Raw genomic sequence first — 16,540 nt, forward strand, 5'->3', positions numbered from 1 at the left:
GTAAATATCTTTTCAGTCATAAATGATTAGCTATGGTGTTCATACCAAATCTGCAGAATCTTATGCTTAATTACATCTGATAACATGGTATCAGAGCAGTACGTTTCAGTAATTTCATTCGTTTCTTCGTTTCCGCATCAAGTAAGATCGTTACATACTGTTCTTTGATCTGTTCTTCGTGATTCGTAATCATATCTTCGTAATTGATGTTATGATTTGTTTACATTCTATACAATAGCAGTAATCAGATTGTTAATCATAACGAGTTATGTAATCATTGAAGTTCGTAGCATAATCTGTATAAAATCTGTACGGAATTGCAGATTCATAGCAAAATTCGATCTCAAATTTCGCAATTCGATCTAAAATTTCTCCGAAACATTGTTATCTCTCCAGTCTCATTTCTGAATTTCATTTCTTGATCTAAACTTTACTCTAAATCAGCAATTGTTCTCATTACTTTTTCACAAACCTTGTTAATGGCGACTCAAGTCGAAAATCAGATAGAGTTAACACAAGATCCATCTAGTGTGTATCTTGCATCCTTCGGATAATACTGGTATGAAACTGGTTACTACACCTTTTAATGGAACTTCTTATGGAAATTGGAAGCGTTCTATGGTTATTGGATTAACAGCGAAAAATAAGATGTGTTTTGTTGATGGAACTCTTGCTAAGCCTGCAATTACTGATACTAGCTACAAGTTCTGGTCTCGCTGTAATAGCATGATCACAGGTTGGATTATTACAGCTTTGGATCCTCAGATTGCAGCAAGTATATTGTATGTTGATACTGCGAGAGCTATTTGGCTTGATCTTGAAGAACGTTTTGGTCAAGTATCATCAGCACAATTATATGCTTTAGAGCAGGAAGTCTTTCAGATTTCACAGGATACGTTTTCCATTTCTGAATATTATACTCAGTTAAAGAGGATTTGGGATGAGATTGATAATCTCAAACCATTACCTAAATGTGAATGTGCTCATTGCAATTGTAACATGACTCAGAAGGTTCTTAAATTGCAGCAGGATCAGAGGCTAATGATTTTTCTCATGAAAATGTCTAATGAATTTGCAAATGTGAGATCACATATTCTGATGATGGAAACACTTCCTACTCTACCACAGGTTTACAGAATGTTGATTTAGGAACAGAGGCATAAGGAGATTTCTAAACTGTCAGTTCAGGAGCCTGTGGCATTTGCTAGTCAGAACAATTTTAGGCAGTTCCCCAATTCTGGTTATCAAGGTTCTCAGAAATTTAACAGAGTCTATTCTGCTGGAAAATTTACCCCTGGAACTGGTTCACCAAGTTTCCAGCAGAGAAAGAACAACTACTTTTGTGACCATTGCAAAATTCCAGGCCATAGCAAAGAAAGGTGCTTCAAATTGAATGGTTATCCACCTGGTTTTAAACCTAATCAGCAGAGGAAATTTGCAGGTTGTGCCACAGTTGATGCAACTGATGAAATTCAGTCTGTCAAGGATTCTTCTGATAGTGGAATTGGATCACAGTCTTCTTCAAATAATATCTCTGTGGAGCAGTACAATCAGTTGATACAGCTTTTGTCTCAAAATAATATTTCTGAACATGACAACAACTCTTACTCTGGTAATATTTCTGAACATGACAACAACTCTTACTCTGGAAATGCACTTTTGGCAGGTACTTCTCTTTGTTTATTATCCTCAACTCATACCAATAGTTGGATAATTGACAGCGGTGCGTCTGATCATATCTGTTCTTCTATGAATCTCTTTCACACTGTCAAACAAATTGATGAGAATAGTTTTATCACTATCCCTGATGGCACTAAGATACAAGTCACTCATGTGGGCAACATAAAACTTAATAATCTCATAGAACTTACAGATGTTCTATATGCTCCTTCTTTCAAATTCAACTTAATTTTTGTGTCTAAGCTTGTTCGGAATACTACTTACATCATTTCGTTCACTTCTGATTCTTGTATGCTTCAGGAGCATTCAATGAGTCAACCCAAACTTCTTGGTAAATTCTTCCATGGACTATACTTTGTTGATGAGGGCTTTTTTTCTCATGCTGCTGATCATTCTCTCATCACAGCTAATAAAGCTTTGCCATACATTAGTCATACTTCTGTAGTTAATATTGCTGTTACTTCTAAACTAGATGAAGCCAAGTTGCTTCATCTTAGACTTGGCCATATGCCTTATTCGAAAATCAGTACAATTGTAAAACATTTTGATACAAGTGTTTTGTCTGATTGCATTTGTGCAATTTGTCCTTCTGCAAGACAACATCGTTTGTCTTTTACTGCAAGTGAAATAAAAACAACAAAAATTTTGAACTTCTTCACGTTGACGTTTGGGGCCCTTATCATACTGTCACTCACAATGGTTGTAGATATTTTCTAACAATCGTTGATGATTATAGCCGTGCCACTTGGGTACATCTTATGAAATCCAAACTTGATTCTTCTCCATTTTAGATATCTTTCTAAGCATGTTTTTACTCAGTTCAATACACGTGTTAGATCATTCGAACAGATATGCGTTAGAGCTTTGTCAAGGCAGAATTTTAGAGATTTATCAGTCTTATGGCATACTACATTAAACAAGTTGCTCCTGACACACCCCAACAGAATGGGGTGGTCGAACGAAACTAAGCATTTAATGGAAACAGGCTCGTGCACTTTTCTTTCAGTCTAATTTGCCATCGCGATATTGGGAGAGATTGTGTGCAATGTGCTGCATTTTTTATCAACAGAATGCCTGTACGGAAATTAAATAATGTTACTCCTTATGAACTCCTGTTTGATAGTGCACCAGATTATTCTCTTTTGCGATGTTTTGGGTGTCTTTGTTTCGTTTCTACTTCTAAACATCTCGAACCAAGCTAGAACCTCGGGCTCACCCTTGTGTTTTCCTTGGCTATCCAGCTGCAACAAAAGGATACAAAGTGTTAGATTTGGTCACTAATAGGATTCTTTATGCTTAATTACATCTGATCACATATGTATATTAATCTTTTAGTAAAAACTTTTGCACTACTGGACTTCACCAGGAACCCTGCAGAGATACCATGTGGTGAATATGGGGCAGACTTTGTTTTTGAATCTTATGGGGGTTTTCACAACAGTGACAAGGCTTCAGAACACAAAAAGGTGGGTGCAATCTCTCTTGTTCTATAGCTATCTCTCTCACGCACACAAATGTCTCTCCTCATCTCTCTCAAACTTTCTCTAGCACTTCAATTTGAGTATTTAATACGTTCATCTGCAGTGTGGTTTGAAGAAAGTTGTAATTTTTTTCTCCCTCAGCTGATGCTCCTATGTTTGTTGTGGGTGTTAGAGAAAACATACAAAGTGAACATGGATATCATATGCACTACCAGTTGCCTTGCTCCTCTTGCCAAGGTTGGTTTGTACTTTGTATAAATGCTACTGTATCTTGTACTGTTAGCCTGTGAACAAAACTGTAAGTAACATGACTTTAATTGCTCAGTCACACAACCAAGTGATCTTCTTCGGAAGTATGACAGGGAAAAAAAGGACTAATATATAATAGTTGACATGAACAAATTCATATCATGGGTTATGGCAACTGTGGACTCAGTAAATGTTTGATTACAAAACAATTTGTGCAGGTGGTTCACGAAGAGTTTTGGCATTCTGGCGAGGTTGATGATAATTGAACTACTGTGCAAGTGATTTGTTGGTGGCAACTCAAGGTCCCTCCCTCCCTCACCCAAATCACATTTAATAAAAGGGTGAAATAAGCTATTACTTCATGGCACTGGCCAGTTTGGTCTTTTGTACCATTGTTTTCCCTTGGTACACTCTAAAGATTTTACATGCAGTGGTTGTTGTTGTATCATATCATGCAAGAGTTCAGGGGATCAGTCATTTGTATCTATCTGTGTTCCTAGAATATCCTTCCATTTGAAGCAGATGAAAAATGGGTTCTGTTTGGAATTTTGTGAATAAAAGCTCTCTACACTGATATGTAGATGTAGGTCTGTTTACAAACGTAGACAATTGGTCAGTCTTTACTCTTTGGTAGTTTCTGGTAAATTAGGATTGGCATAGTTGCTAGAGTAATTCTTTTACAATATGTTTTATTATCTCGCAGGTCAAGTAAATTTGACGCTCAAGATGGGATGGGGTTGAGTGGGTCCTTTATAAAGCTTGTATCGTGGTACGACAATGAGTGTGGCTTCAGGTACAGTTTTACTTTCAAATTGAAGCGAGTGCTTGTAACAATACCCAGCTAATCTTTCTTTCAGCAATGGAGTGTTGGACCTGATCGAACGTGGCATTGGTAGCAGCCGGGAAGCAGCCGGTGCTTCAATTTTTGCTCTATCATAACTACTAACTAGTTTGTCTAACATAGAAATCAAAAATACAGTGGTCATTTTTTGCTGTTGAGTTGACCTTTGTTATCCTTTATAAGATCTGACCCAAGAGGTAACTTTTAGTTGAACTGTATCAGTATCAATGTTATATTAATGGTATGATTGTGTTAACTGTAGCCTTCAGATGTTTTCATAATAATAACCATGTTGGAATATTTGCATGGTCCAATCAGTTTATTTTTTTTGGGTTTATTGTCATTCATGATTGTACTAATTCTATACTCCCTGTTCATTTCTATACACTTTCCTTTTGGATGTCCATTCAATTCTATACGTTTCAAAACTTACCAAAATAGTAAAAGTTTTATAATATAAAAATTTACACTCATTAACATCCACTATTTTTTTCCACTACACTAACTTTATATGTTAAATATTAATTTATCCTATCACTTTACCCATTTTTTCTTACCTTTTCTTACAACATACCACTTTTTCTTAACCTTCGTGTCCAAAAACTTTTTTAACCTCCGTGCCAAAACGAAACGTATACTTCTTAACGGGATGGAGGGAGTAGTAATTAAATGTTTCCAACAGTGCGCTCTAATTAACGGATCATTTAGACTTGTCAATTGTCATCTATGCCTTCCAAATGTTTTAGTATGGAGGGGCAGGTTGGTGACTGGCACAGGTGTAGTAAATTATGTAGAAACAGTAAAGAGAACTTGTGTTGAAATGGTAGTTGTAATTAGAGCCTGCCAAACGGGCGGTTTGGCTCGACACGAGCGTAGTTCGGCTCGCCTAATATTCGCATTACTCGTCTCGTCACGGTCCGATTCGTTATTCGGCACTATTCGGATATGCACACGAGCTCTGTATTTTGAGAAACCGGAACCGGCCCGTAACCACTCGCCAGAGCTGTAGACGAATAAACAACAGAAAAAATGAATAAAAAACGAATTAACCAGCCCGTTATTCGCGAGGCCCGCCAGCTCGCGGTTATTCGCGAGTCATCTATTGACTTGTCCTCTTTGTGAACCAGAATATTAGCAATAGTTAGCTTCTGACTTTCTGACTTTGTGAATTAAGAATTCAAAACTTCATTACTTTATGTCACACTATTTGCTTCTAACTAAAATCAATCAGATAATGAATTTGTTATAGTTTATATTTTATTTAAATTATAAATACGGTTTGTTCCGTTTTGTTAGAGAAGAGTTCTATATAATTAATTTTAACATTTTTTTAATTAATAAAATTTATAGAGGTACCGTCCTCTTTTTCCTTATTTTAATACATATTATATTTTAATACATATTAGTTTTCCAAAATCGAAAAATATTTTAACAGAAAAAATTAAGATCAGAAAAAAAAAAGAAAAGTAAAAACAAAACATACATTATATACAATTTGCGTACATGTGTATAAAAAAGGAAAAAAATAAAAAAACAAAGTAATAAATATAAGGAGAAAAACGTGTAAACAATAAACAAGTAAAACAAGTAGTGTGATTTATGAACTATGTGAAGTGCAAGTGCTAAACAACATGATGGAACCGATTTATTCGTTAGTTATTCGCCTAACCGCCTAAACCGTGTAACTCGGATAAACCGCGTGCCGTTCACGGTTGATTGCTTTTCAGGACCGGCTCGGCACGGCCCGGACCGTAAATTTATACGGGCTGTTCACGAATTCTATTCAACATTAACCGGCCTGTTAATTATTCGGCCCGACACGCACGGCCCGCTCGTGTGGCCAGCTCTAGCTGTAATGCACGTACGTATCAACATTTCACTTAATAAGCGATGAATAAGCTCAATTCACCCTGCTTGTCACCAAGAAAGGGCCGGTGCAGTGGTTACGCTCTTATATTCTCTTGCAGGAGGTTATGAGTTTAACTCCCGGTGTAATTAATTAGCAAAAGAAAAAAAAAGTTAACCCTGCTTTTAAACACCATAAATTGACCTAAAGCGTTTTCACAATCATGCCATCAAGAAAACAATGATAACTAGTTCAACGGAAAGTTGTTGGACAAATTGTATCAAGCTCCAGCCTTTGTTAATAATCTTACAAAGGATAACAACAAAGTTCAACTCCACAGCAAAAATGACCTATATTTCTGATTTCTATGTTTGACAAACTAGTTATTAATTGAGCGAAAATTGTAGCATCGGCTGCTTCCCATCAAATTTAGTACGTAGCTGCTACTAATGCCATGTGTTTCGATCAGGTCCAGCACTCGGTTGCTGAAAGAAAGATTCGCAAGATATTGGCACAGGCACTCACATCGAAGAGAGATAACAGAGTAAACGGATTTGAAAGTTAGATGTAGGATATTAACTGTACCTGTAGCCCCACTCATTGTCGTACCACGATACAAGCTTCATGAACGATGCACTCAACCCCATTCCAGCTTGTGCATCAAATATACTTGACCTGGGAGATGGCAAAGATAACATATATTGAAGGAATTACCCTAGCAGATATGACTAGTTGTCCAAATTTATTAGAAGATTGACCAACTGTCTAGGTTCAAGACCAAAGCTACATTTCAAAATATAGAGCTTTTAAATTGCATAAATCCGACCAGAACCCATCTCTAGTTTTTAAATTGCTTCATAAGCTTCAATTTTAGGACTATAGATATACACAAATGACCGAACCCCTGAACTCTTGCATGACTTGGTACAACATTATTGCATGCAACATCTTTAAAATTACCAAGGGAAAAACAATGGTAAGGAAGACCATGCTGGCCATTAAGTATAGCCTATTTTTGCCCATTCACATAATCTCATAACAGAATATCGGGTAATAATTTAGTCGGCGCCTCCATTTCCACGATAATTTTTAAATCATTATGTAAATGTGTGTGTGTGTGTGTGTGAGTGAGAGAGAGAGAGAGAGAGAGAGACCTTGAGTCGCCAACAAAATCACTTGAGACAACATCGTCATCAGTGTACCCAAGAATCCCATGAAGTGGTCCCTCAGATGCGTACCTTCAAGCCAAATTACAATTGTAAATATAAAAAAGAGTGCCACAAATACAATGAGCATACATGAAGGATGTAACAGGAAAAGCAGAAAAAAGAAGACAGTACTTTATGGCAGCTTTTACATCTTCGTATGAAGCACTCTTCTCAAGTCAACAAGTCAAATCAACAACAGAAACATTGGGTGTTGGAACGCGGAAAGCCATTCCAGTGAGTTTGCCATTGAGTTCTGGCAGCACTTTTCCAACAGCCTACAAATCCGATATTAAGCAGAATCATGCACAAGGTCTTGACAGTATCAATATGAATATAACTCCAGCTCATACCTTTGCAGCACCAGTAGAACTAGGGATAATATTTTGCCCAGCACCACGTCCCCCGCGCCAATCTTTCATGGAAGGGCCATCAACTGTCTTTTGCGTAGCTGAAAATTCAATATGAAAATTTAAAATTACGAAAATGCAAACAGAAGTGCAAAATGCATTTTTTTTGTGTGAGAAATACCTGTTGTTGCATGGACAGTAGTCATCAACCCCTCCAGAATGCCAAACTCCTCGTGAACCACCTGCACAAATTTTTTTGTTATAAACATATAAAAACTCCGTTCATTGTCAATTATTTTATTCTAGTTTTTTTCTCTATTATATTTTCGAAGAAGATCACTTGGTATTGAGGCTGTGAGCAATTAAAGTCATGTTATAGTTTGGATAAGCACATTTCACACCTAATAGTACAAGAAACAAGTAGTGTTTATACGAACCAACCTTGGCAAGAGGAGCAAGACAATTGGTAGTGCAGCTCGCGTTAGATACGATATCCATGTTTGGATTGTATGTTTTCTCATTAACACCGACAACAAACATAGGAGCATCAGCTGAGGGAGCAGAAATTACAACTTTCTTCGCACCACCCTGCAGATAAATGTTGCAAATACGCACATTAAAGTTCTAAACACAGTTCAAAAGAGAGGGAAAGAGATGAAAGAAAGACATTAAGAGCGATAGATAGAGAGAAATGGTACCCACCTTTTTGTGTTCTGAAGCCTTTTCAATCGTTGTGAAAACCCCAGAAGATTCAACAACAAAGTCTGCCCCATATTCACCCCACGGGATCTCTGCAGGGTTCCTGGTAAAGTTCAGTAGCACATTTCAGTTTTATAATAAAATAAATTAAATACATAAACTTTTGACAAGCAGGAACATTGGTACAGGACAACTATTTATAATTGCGAAATGAAAAGCTGTACTACCTGTTGCTAGTAACTTTAATCTTCTTTCCATTTATTTCTAAAGTGGTTGCATCCAATACTTTAATGGATCCAGTGTATACACCATGAGTAGAATCATATTTAAACATGTATGCCTGTATTGTGAATAATAAAATCCATATGAGCTCTTTAGAATAAGCTAATTGCAATCATCTTCATAAGTTTGACAATAACAGAAAAGTTAGCATTTAAAATTTAGGGGTCGTTTGGTTCGCTAGGTGGTATCGGGTTGAAATCAGGAATCGGGTTAAGATGATATGAGTTTGGAACTTGATACATAAACTTTTGATAAAATAAATCAAGAATCAAAAGACACTTTATTATTTTTTGTTAATTTTATTTTAATATTAAAAACCAAAATTAAACAGGGATCACTTAATTTAATCATAATTATTAATAGAGTTTTTTTGAAAAATAGCTTAGGCTAAAAACATTTTTACAAAAATACTATAATTTTTTTAAAAATTTGCAAAAATACTATTTTTTTGCAAAAATACTATTTTCCAATATTTTTTGTGAAAATGCGATTTTATGCACCTCCATTTAACCTCATCTAACCTCAAATGCAACAAAAAAACTCGATTCAACTAGTTACATGTGTGCCTGATTTTCGTTGATTCCATATTTTTGCAAAAAAAATCAGAAGATGATAAAATCGCAAAAAAACAAGGAAAAAATAATATTTTTGGTAATTTCTCTTATTAAAATATGAGATTATATATTTTACCTAATATCTAAGAAAATAAAATATACATTCACAATTTTTATTCATCAATATTGAAATTTGAGCTAAAAAAAGTATTACACTTTAGTTCATACCCACCTCTTAGCATGGGTTTCTAAACCCTATACCTCATGGGTTTGAGGAATGAGTTTTAAAATAAATAAATTCCAACCAAACACGTATGAGTTTTATCCATTCCAACCTCATACCTCATACCCAATATTGTTGAACCAAATAACCCCTTAATTGGTCTATATTTATATTCAGAATGATAAGAGCTAGATTACTGAGTACTGACCAATGCCATAATTGCCATTGTGGGTGAAAGTATAGGAAAACCTCATAACAAAAAAAAGGAAAAAGAAAAATAAAAATAAAAAACAAAATATATGAATATGTCCAAAAAACCTTTCCAGCGTTATCGTGCAGAAAAAATAACATTAATAATTCATAACAGCTACAGGTCATTACCATGTACTTGGCGTCCACAAATGGATCATTAACAGCTACAACATCAATATCATCTCTAAAAGTCGCTACTCTTAACACCAGCCTCCCAATTCTTCCAAAACCTGCAACATGACCATGTTATTACTTGAAATATAGTTGTATACTGTGATATCTTTTCAAAGTGTAACATGTGTTACTTTGGACTTGGGTACAGAGTTTAAAATGAAGGACACGACCGTTTGGTGTTTCCTTATAAAAATCGGTAACAAGGACTCGGGCCTATCTCTAAAAAACGGGCAAGGGAGATGACGTGATTTATTAATAAACATTTTGTATATTAATCAGCTGAAATTAAACAGAATTTATCAATAAAACTTTGTATATTAATCTCATTTCTTCTCTCAATTTTTTTACTTTGCTTCCTATATCCATCTCAGATGTGGTCTTTCAGTTGGTCCATGGTCAAAGTGTCTGCATTTTAGTCAAATGATCCAACACGGAAGGTAGTGTCTGACAAGAGATCCAAAAAGATTCTTGTTAAATCAGAAATAACAAATTGAAGAAACTAACATAAAACACAACACACCAAACAACTTTACATACCATTGATTCCGATTCTTGTCTTCCCGCCAGTTTTCGACCCTAAGAAAGAAAACAAAGTAATATTAGAATTTTAAATCCTCAATTTTCCAGCCATGCTTAGGTTTCAAACTATCTATCTTACTCTGAATGGTAGGTGGCAGTTCAGTAGCCGTAGCTTGAATTGGCTGGACACTCCGAGAACTAGATTTTCTGTAACAATTACAGGGTATAGAATAAACAGCATCAATTACAGTAAATGATCTTATAGCTATCACAGTAAATAGCAGTTTAGGATTGTTACAAATCTCTTAACTGTAAGATCAATGAATCCCCGGGAACAGAAGCACCAAATAGGCTTGACCGAGACTTTGACGAATCATGACAGAAGCTAACCGAAGACACCTGAACAAATTAATAACAACCTGCTTACTCATATATCGAACATTTCATTTAATATATCTACTGAAAGGTAACAATTAACCAAACAAACCTAAATTCCAAATTCTGACAACACAACATTCAAGTTCAAATCCGTTAAATCCTCATAAAAAGTACACTCGTTACAAGATTTGAACTTAAATCAGTCAATCCTCAGCATTACAAGATTCTTAAATCAGTCAATCCTCAGCATTACAAGGTCTTAAACCACTTCAATATTTTCGACTGCTAAAACTATTTAAAAATTGTTTAAACATCAAATTAGAACTATTCACAGCATCTATAAAATTATGTTGATAACAACTATTTCTTAGATATTTCTCGGGTTAGGTATCAATTTATAACTAGCAAAATATCAAATTTACCACCGATTAATTCGGAGTCTCAAATTGGCCACTTGAAATTGTCGTGGTAAATTTGAAATTTTGCTAATTATACAGTTGTCAACCCAATATTTCTTTTATTATCAAAATCACTGCAGCAAAAATGAAAATAAAATTTTAATTTATTTACATTTCATTTCGTAACATAACATAACAAATGCAACTGTACAAAATTTACAAAAAATAATATTGAATAAATAAAATCGAATTTTAAAAAACTGCAAAAAATAATGAAATAAAAAAAGGATAAAATGTGGGTAGGTGGGAGAGTGAATGGACCTTGGAGGGGTAGAGATTAGCCCTGGTGGCGCCGGGGAGGATGGCCGTGGATCGTAGAATTGAATTGGTGGCCATTGTTAGAGAGAGAGATAGAAGAGAGAGGGAGAGAGATAGAGAGAGAGATAGAGAGGAGGGAGAGAGAGAGAATGAGAGAGAGAGAGAGAGGAGAGGGAGAGAGACTAAATGAGGATTCAGGAGAGAGAGATGAGAGAGAGAGAGGGTTTTAAAAAGGGGAGAAGAGTGGCTTTTGAGGGTTTATATAAGGGCGCGGCTACGGCTGCGGAGGATTTTAAGAGCCAGCTAACTCTTGCCTCTTTCGTAAACTACAGTTTTATAGAAGCGCTACACTTGCACGTGAAACATTGACCAAAACTATATTAATTTTTGAGTGGGTGGTTCTACTTCCATCGTTCTACTTTAGGGTGCATGTCACACGGGCATGTGCCATGGGCATGCCATGACGTCATTTAGCCAGACATGCCTTTTCATGATTCAGGTATGCCATTCCTGAGGAGATATGCCTTTTCAATACTAAAAGAATATACACTACTCAAACTCCCATGTTCGAACCCCGCCAACGACAAATATTTATATTATTATTTATACAATACTAAAACTCCCAAGTTCGAACCCAACGAACAACAAACATTTATATTATTATTTATACACTACCCAAGATTCAGGTTCGAATCCTGCCAACAACAAACATTTATATTATTATTTATAAATATACTAATAAGGTAATGATCCATTTTTTTTATTATAATTTTAAATAATATAAAAATATTAATGAAGACTCGTGCACGGGTTGTAAAGTTAGTATATTTTAATATTTAAAAAGTTACTAATTTAAATGAGTATTATGATGGTATTTGGTTGTTACTGTCAACTAACTTTAATTTTATATTCAAATTCACTGTATATTTGTATAATAATTATTTATTAAATTTTATTATATTTAATTGATAAATGGCATGCCATTTGGGCATGTCTTTTTGCAAAAAGAGTCTTGTGACAAGTACCCTATTCTACTTACATAATTGGAAATTCAAAAAATATTTTTTTATTTCATAATTTATAATAAAAAGTATGGATAAATAAAATTTAAAAATTAACAATTTGACCAAGTAATTTTGTATTTTCCCGAGAAAAAGAAAGAAGTTAACTAGAATTTCAATAAGATGTCAATTACGGAATCTCACTATTATTTTTTTTTGGCGTAAAAATAGAAATTTCACTAAATTTTTAACTTATTGACCAATACATGAGTTGGGTCATCGATCAATATATGAGAAAAATTCATGTGAATATATCAGATATAGAACTAAAATGTCTCGGTAGATGATGAGTTAACCGATACATGAGACATCGACTAATACATGAGAAAAATTCGTGATATAAAACTAAAATATCTCTTTAAATCATGAGTTATCTTATTCGGGAATCGTTTTATAAATTATAACATATTATCATTATTATTCTTATTGCTAATTAAATTTAACGTAATAAACAAATTAATTCTCAAGAAATGTTTCTATTATTTTTTTAAACAAAAAATTGATTTTGGGAAGGGGAAGCTGCTATATGTAGCCTTTTGCTAGACACGCGACAAAATAAAAACTACATTTTTGTCTTGGGCCAGAGCATTTTATAATTTGTGGGCCTTGTGATTTTAATTATGGGCCTTATCTGTGGCTGAATCTACTGAAATGTTAAATGGTTGATTAATGGACGGAAAGTTATGGCCCATTTATTTTGTTCATTATTGGAGTGTTTCCCCATTACAGCCCAAAAATTAGTACTTTAAAATAATGCTATGTTTGGTATTATAGTTAAAAAGTTGCGCTTTAAGAAAAAATGTTGATTTAAAAAATGTTGGTGAAATAATAAGATTATTTTTTGATAATATTTTTGATATGCATTTGTTTTGATGTAAAAAAATTATAATAATATTTTGGATGAGATTTGATGATCAAATAAGCAATTGCTTCCCGCAAAAATCGAAAAACAGTTTTTTTTCAAAAATAAGGGGTGACATACTTTCTCTAACAACAGTTTTTTGATCAAAAAAATTGCAACTATTTTTCTTTGAAAAAACTGTTATAATTGTCTGCAACACCCATACCAAACAAAACCTAAATACATTTTTTTTATCTTTAAAAATTAAATCGACTTTGTTATATTTCATTGCATCAAAGTATAATTTACACGGGAAATAATAAATATCCAAATAATTTTTCAATTTTTTAAAAATAATATGAAATCGATCACATATTATTATTTTTTTATATGTAATACCACGTCATTTGCATCATTTGTGAAAAGTTTGAAAAGTACACGCTCATTGTATTCATAAGTCATATCACATCATACACATCAACAATTTGCAAAAATAGGCACAAACAAAGACAAGACCAATAAATGAATTCAAATAACTAGAATAGGCAAGTTTTACATTTTTTTCAATTTTAAGAAAAATAAGAGAAATTAAATGACAGTTTCATTTCTTCTGTTTATATGACAGCTTTCGTCAAATCATTGTTCTATTAATCTCTATATTCCAATCATTAACAGTATTAGCCAATATTATAATTCTGTTTGAACAACATGGCACGTATTGATGAACCCCTAGAGGAGATGTATGCGAATTTGGTCATCGAGGATGAGGAGATGGACGAAATAGTGATTGCAAATAATACGATAACTGAACAAAAAACAACGTTTATGTTGATGGGAAAATTTTTGACGGAGAAAACTATAAACTTTCAAGCTATGAAGAATCTAATGGAGTCATTATGGCGGCCACGAGAAGGAATGGAAGTCTACAGTACGGGGGATTTGAAGTATTTGTTTGTATTTTACCACAAGATGGATGTGCAAAATGTAATGGAAGGTGGCCCATGGTCGTTTGAGCAGGCGATGCTTGTGCTTCATCAAGTGGAGATGGGGGATGATCCAGCTACAGTTAAGTTACAGAATATGGAAATGTGGGTGCAAATATATGATTTACCTAGGGGTTATGTTTCAGAAAGTATTTTGAAAAGTGTTGGTGCATCTTTGGGAACGTATATTAAATCAGGGCCAGGAACGTTTGATGGAGGGTGGACACCATATGTACGTATTCGAGTTGCACTGAATGTTGATAAACCATTAAAGAGAAGTACGAAGATAAAGAGAGAAGGAAATAGTTGGAGTTGGATTAATTTTAAGTATGAAAAATTGGGTACGTTTTGTTTCGTATGTGGCATTATTGGCCATTCTGATAGAGATTGTATTGTGGTTTACGTGAATCTTGAGAAAGTGGTAGAGAAAATGTATGGAGTATGGCAACGTGCATCTTCAAAAAGAGGACAACGTAATCCTGGATCGAAATGGCTTCGAAATAGTGGTGTAAGGAAGGAGGATTGAGGTGCAAAGCAATAGCAAGGTGACTCATCGGGAAATCATGGTGGCAACCCGGGTGATGCGAGATTCATGGAGGTAGATGGTAAGATTTGCGAGATTGGTGGAGATGCTGGTGGAATTCTGGTTAGGCAGCGGGATTTGAGGGAACAGAAAACAGGAAAGAGTTTGAATTTGAATGACAAATAAACAAATGAGGATATGAGAGAGGAGTATAACGAGTTTCCTTCCGATAATGTAGTGATGGATATGAAAAGAAAGTGGGTTGACAATACGGAGAGTGAGGCTAAAGATGAGCTGTATAATATGCAGATAAGTGGAAATGAACAGAATGTTGGGCCAAAAAACTTGATACCCGCCAAAGATTATGAGTATCCTTTCGTGGAACTGTCGTGGGCTGGCCAACCCACGGATAGTCAGACTTCTGTTGGATATTGATCAACAGTATAGGCCCAGTCTCAATTTCTTGAGTGAGACTCTAGTTAAACATGATACGGTGCAAAAGGTTACTAAACAATCAGGATTTGCTGGATGTTATGCAATTGATGTTCAAGTTCATTCAGGAGGGATTGCTTTGTTATGGAGGAACGATGTAGCAGTTCATATTACAAATAGTTGTAGGAATTTTATAGATTTTGAAGTAAGTAATGAGCAGCTAGGGAGATGGCGATATACTAGATACTATGGTTTTCCAGAGAGGGCGAGAAGAATGGAGGCTTGGAATATGCTTAGGGAATTATCTATAGCTTCAGAATTACCGTGGTGTATCCTGGGCGACTTTAATGATATTGTTTCGTTGGAAGAAAAGAGGGGAGGAAAACAGCAACCAAGAAGGTTAATGGAAGGCTTTTGGGATGCGATAATGGATTCTGGGTTGCATGATTTGGGTTTTACTGGAGATATATTTACTTGGGAGAGATCTAGAGGGACGGATAAATGGGTTCAGGAGATATTGGATCGTGGGATGGCAACACAACAATGGGGGAATATGTTCTCGTTAGCAGATGTTACAGTCTTAGAGGTAACAACTTCTGACCACCTACCGTTAATGTTGCAGTTGCATAGAAAAATATTTGAAAAAAGACGACGCAAATTTAAATTTGAAAATATATGGATTGGAGAGAGAGAATGTAGAAATATAGTGTATGAGTGCTGGAGGCAGGATGGTGAACGAGATTTGATGGAGAAAATTATGAGTTACTCGTTGAAACTGGAGGAATGGGGCGGGGGCTTGATTCGTGAGATGAAGGTTCAGATAGGCAAGTATAGAAAAGAAATACAGCGTTACGATCTAGGAAAGATACATTTGGAATCCAAAAGTATGATGCAGCACGGTGGCAGTTCATGAGATTGTTAGAGAAGCAAGAAATTTTTTGGCGTCAAAGAGCCAAACAGTTTTGGTTAAGGGAAGGTGATATAAATGGTAGTTTTTTCCATAAGTATGCAACCACTCGAAAAGAGCATAACAAAATCAAGAAACTGAAGGATAAACATGGGGAGTGGAAAGAATAGAACGCTGAAATTCAAGAGGTTATTACTGAGTATTTTACAGAGTTATTCAGTAGTGTTAAAGATAGCATGAGATTATCTCCAAGGATTAAATTCCCGGTAATCTCAGATATACAAAAGGAGATACTGGTTAGACCTGTCGCAGATGAAGAGGTTAAAGCGGCTGGTTTTGCTATG

At 35.0% G+C, this 16,540-nt stretch overlaps 2 protein-coding genes and 1 pseudogene across 2 annotated transcripts; 2 read left to right on the forward strand and 1 right to left on the reverse strand.

Moving 5' to 3' along the window:
• Positions 1-561: 561 nt before the first annotated feature.
• On the forward strand, positions 562-3,676 carry LOC141692148 (uncharacterized). Its single transcript, XM_074496887.1, has 5 exons — positions 562-1,080; positions 1,150-2,302; positions 3,016-3,146; positions 3,303-3,398; positions 3,629-3,676. The coding sequence occupies exons 1-5, from the start codon at positions 562-564 to the stop codon at positions 3,674-3,676; spliced, it is 1,947 nt and encodes a 648-aa protein (XP_074352988.1).
• Positions 3,677-6,407: 2,731 nt separating this feature from the next.
• On the reverse strand, positions 6,408-11,798 carry LOC141689842 (glyceraldehyde-3-phosphate dehydrogenase GAPCP2, chloroplastic-like; annotated as a pseudogene).
• A 2,261-nt stretch (positions 11,799-14,059) lies between these two features.
• LOC141692149 (uncharacterized protein At4g02000-like) lies at positions 14,060-14,860 on the forward strand. Its single transcript, XM_074496888.1, has one exon. It carries the CDS (start codon positions 14,060-14,062, stop codon positions 14,858-14,860), a length of 801 nt encoding a protein of 266 aa, XP_074352989.1.
• Positions 14,861-16,540: the final 1,680 nt, after the last annotated feature.

The sequence above is a fragment of the Apium graveolens genome, chromosome 10 (assembly GCF_009905375.1).
Source record: "Apium graveolens cultivar Ventura chromosome 10, ASM990537v1, whole genome shotgun sequence".
Lineage (NCBI taxonomy): Eukaryota > Viridiplantae > Streptophyta > Magnoliopsida > Apiales > Apiaceae > Apium > Apium graveolens.

Coding starts and splice junctions, on each gene's coding strand:
- LOC141692148 (XM_074496887.1), top strand. CDS start 562: ATGAAACTGGTTACTACACCTTTTAATGGAACTTCTTATGGAAATTGG. Junction 1,081..1,149: donor TGTCTAATGAATTTGCAAAT/GTGAGATCACAT, acceptor ATGTTGATTTAG/GAACAGAGGCATAAGGAGAT. Junction 3,147..3,302: donor AGGCTTCAGAACACAAAAAG/GTGGGTGCAATC, acceptor TTTCTCCCTCAG/CTGATGCTCCTATGTTTGTT.
- LOC141692149 (XM_074496888.1), top strand. CDS start 14,060: ATGGCACGTATTGATGAACCCCTAGAGGAGATGTATGCGAATTTGGTC.